Source organism: Danio rerio, chromosome 3, assembly GCF_052040795.2.
Source record: "Danio rerio strain M-AB ecotype USA chromosome 3, GRCz13ab, whole genome shotgun sequence".
NCBI lineage: Eukaryota > Metazoa > Chordata > Actinopteri > Cypriniformes > Danionidae > Danio > Danio rerio.
In genome coordinates, this window is record NC_141023.1 from 51,347,191 (window position 1) to 51,350,885 (window position 3,695).

Below are 3,695 nucleotides of genomic sequence, written 5' to 3' on the forward strand. Positions count from 1 at the left end.
GGGAAAAGTTTTTTATGGATGTGACGTCTCTCTGTTATGGATGTGACATGTGAAATTGTCACTTGTTTGATTTTGGTAAATCAAATATAATAGTTTGAAAACATTAACAGCGAAAACTTATTTTTTTTATGGCAAGGTTTACATTTGCATGGAATTGCTCAAATACAGCAATGAACAAAAATTCAAAAAGATAAATGAAATAAAAAATAATTTAAAAAACACACAAAACAAAATGGAAGAAATTTACAAGACACAAAAAACGTATAGCTTCATTATAGCTTACAATAGACAGAGCTTTTACATTTTTCACAGCTTTGAGAGACAGAATAACTTAATAATTAACAGATTAACAGAATAAGTTTGTTTGCAAAAACCTTGTATAAAAGAGTTAATTACAATTAACTAATTACTTTTATTACAATTAACAATTAATCACCATTTTCACAATAACAAATCATTTCTTTTGCATTCAGTGTTATCAATATATTATTTTTAGCAGAATAATTAGTCTTTCCAAAATAATTGCAAACTCAATAAAAGAGTGACATAAGGATCCCTCACTGTTTTTAAAAAAAGATCATTCTTTCTTAATTTCTGAAAATTTGGAATGTATCCCATTGAATGGCCATATTTTATGCAAAATCTTTAGATGAATTTCCTTTATTTGAAATGCAAAATTTGTATAGCAGCAGACATGCTTTTTACGAATTAACCTTCCATAATAAAGAATTCTAATAAAATTCCCTCTTGAAATAAGTCTGATTTTATCATTAAATACTTGCCTAATGTCTTTGTTGGTACATTTTTTGTCAAATTAATTTTTACCCTTTATCAGGAAATTACCTTATTTTCTATCTTTTAACAGGTCAAATGACTGCACATAAAATTAACGAGTCCCAAGGGGATAGCTTTGATTACTGTAGAAAATTCTTTACATTTAAAAGGAAAATAGAACTTAAATAAAAATGATTCATATGAATAGATCCTTAAAGATGAATCAAACAAATCACTTACATATACCAATTCAGGTTTCAACCATTTCTCCAAACATAAACTCTTTCCTTAAACAGTAATTAATTTGTTATTCCAAAGTTTCCAAGCCAAGAGTGCTTACTCTTGAAATGAATTTGAAAATCAGTATGCAAGAGGTACCTGGATGACCTACTACAGTAAGATTCTGAAACGCGCATCGAATGGATGCTATGCTATCCCATGATGCTTCATGAGAGAATTCATAAATGGGAGAGGCGACAAAAGTCACGTGGGTACGTCACATGCTCATGACAAAATGGAGTTCCATTCATACTGCTCACAATATACTGTATGGAATGTATTTTTCCAATGGCCAATAGTACGTTTAAATTCAAACGCAGTACCTCCTGAGTAGGCGATTTCGAACGGAGCCCATGATTAAGTGTGAATCCATGTAAGTTGTTGACTTCAAAATAGACCTGCAGAATTCATATTCATGGATGAGCAAAAGTAAAGCAGAGTAAAGCTGAAAGCCATCGAAGTAAAACGGGAGTGCAAATGCTGATGTGAGACAAGTGTGACATGCCATCAAAAGCAGCTAAGGCTTTATTATGCCACAGTCCACAACTTTTGGTGTTTCGATTGTGATTATGGAGAAGAAGCAGCACTGTTGTCACACTAAATATCTTTTAGGCTTCTGTTTTAACGCAGCTTTGTGCCGTTTAATGAAAGATATTAGATATTTGCATTTGAAAAAGTTCTCTACCTAAAACCTCCATATAAAAAAATAATAATAATAAAATAAAAAAGAGACATGTGTATTGGCCACTTCCGTTTTCCATCATGTTGGTTGTGTGTCCAGAGCCTGTGGCAAATCAATCTCATTGCCTGTTCGCCGTATGGCCTGTTCTAATTTCCATTGTTGTTAAAACCACATCGACTGAGCATGTTATCTAATACTTCCCGAGCTCACCATGACTGAACAAGAGCTCAAATCAATATCTACTGACTCCCTCTCGCTTCATTTCGGACTCGCTCCCTGTGTGTATGTGAGAAACAAAATATCACAGAAATGTAGGAAATATTAAGTAGGTAATTATGTGAGTGGACCAATTTAAGTGCGTGTAAATGTGCTGTGTGGGAACTTTCGGATCACAGGCACTTCCTCATTCCACACCACTAGAGCTTACACTGGGGACATGCAAGCTGTCGCAGCCACTGAAAAGACACAACTGTTGCGACTGCTGCACCCAGTGAAGACTTCCAAAGAAACAAGTGTGATAGCTGCCATTGACAAGTGTACTGAATGACACACCAAGACGAAGGATTCCCAAATTGCAATGCTGCTAAATCCAGAGTAGGGGCAATAAACAATCTCTCAGTGGTAAAAAAAAGGCAGACAACGTAGAGCGAGGTTAGTCACGCTCAAATCTACTGCCATTATCTCTGATCCGCAGGCTCTAGGCAGAGCTAGAGAGAGAGAACAAGAGCCTCACCCCACAACTTCCTGTCAATTCCCCTGCTTTATTATCTCAGAGAGAGATCCAGGAGTGTCTCTCTCACAGGCACACTGGTTGATGGGACAGCACACACTCTAGGGTCATATTTTGATTGCATTTAGATAATCTGTAGAGGAACTACAGAAGATAGATAGAGGCAGGGTAGAGGACAGCGTTCAAAGTTCAACTAAAATTGAAGCTGATCCAACGCACCATAAGCCAACAAAAGGTACTTCAAACGGATTCAAACAAAGGTCAGGCCTCGACTGCTACGCCGCAACAAACAACCCATATGAAAAGTGTAAAAATAGCTCTAGTGCAGTTTTATAAATGGCTCAGGATATGAATGATCCTTGCCTTTGTGCTGGCTTCCCTGACAAACGGGTGCCATGACTACCAGAGGGAAATAACCAGTTCCCACACAAAGTTAGCAGCGCTCTTACCGTCCACTAGGAGCGTGGGACCCTCCACTCCTCCTCCACTACCACTACCACCTCCTCCACCCCCTCCTCCTTCGGCTGATCCTCCTGAAGAACGAGATTCTCCTGAAGAACGAGATTCCCGCTTCCCACCATGCCTCCTGGAGCTTTTTCGGTCACACATGGGCCCTACTGAGACTGGTCTTCCTTCCACTCCTCACTGCATCAGGCTCATAGCCCTAGGCCTCTTCCTAAGAGGTCTGTATACACATGAACCTTACATCCACTTCAGCTCAAAGCTACAGGTGTACGTTCACAGCTGATTTGGTCTCCAAATGTGGCTGATGATTCAGTCTGCTGTTCCTGCTCTTTGTGGAGTGCCGAATGGGGATCTAAAGCCCTCGCAATTCTGCAGCTTCACTGTGCGGACATCACCCTGGTAAATCAATCGGACTCATGCTTCGTTTGTATCAATATTTATTCTGTACACAGTGCCATTCCACTCACCCTCAAGTGGAACACACACGCCTAAAACAAGCACATACACAAACATACGCACTAGATTGATCCAAATAGGGACCTGGTCGCCAAGGGGAGGGGCAAACCTATAACAGCAGTGTCACATCGACTGAAACAACAAACTGTAAGTGTTGCAGTTCATTCAGACTTGCATAATAAATGATAATCTATTTAAAATGGTGAAATTAGGAAAGACATTAAATACTGCATTTGAAGAACCAAAATGGACATAAAGAGGACAGCACAAAGTGCATTCCGACAGACCACAAAACTCTGACATTGTCCT

General features: G+C 38.7%; 1 protein-coding gene and 1 long non-coding RNA gene across 16 annotated transcripts in view; one reads left to right on the forward strand and one right to left on the reverse strand.

Annotated features, from left to right (window-relative positions):
* LOC147846039 (uncharacterized) overlaps positions 1-3,695 on the forward strand; it is a 531,070-nt gene that overhangs the window by 147,697 nt on the left and 379,678 nt on the right. The gene's annotated exons all lie outside the window — the stretch shown is intronic.
* Positions 1-3,695, reverse strand: part of prkacaa (protein kinase, cAMP-dependent, catalytic, alpha, genome duplicate a) — a 48,056-nt gene that overhangs the window by 30,885 nt on the left and 13,476 nt on the right. For 5 of the 14 annotated variants that reach the window (XR_015479918.1, XR_015479919.1, XR_015479916.1 and 2 more), the window contains exon 1: positions 2,915-3,425. Coding sequence is in view for 1 of the 5 variants with exons in the window: in XM_087242970.1 (XP_087099096.1) it covers positions 2,915-3,074 (160 nt within the window). In the remaining 4 variants the exon portion in view is untranslated. 14 annotated transcript variants of the gene reach the window in all.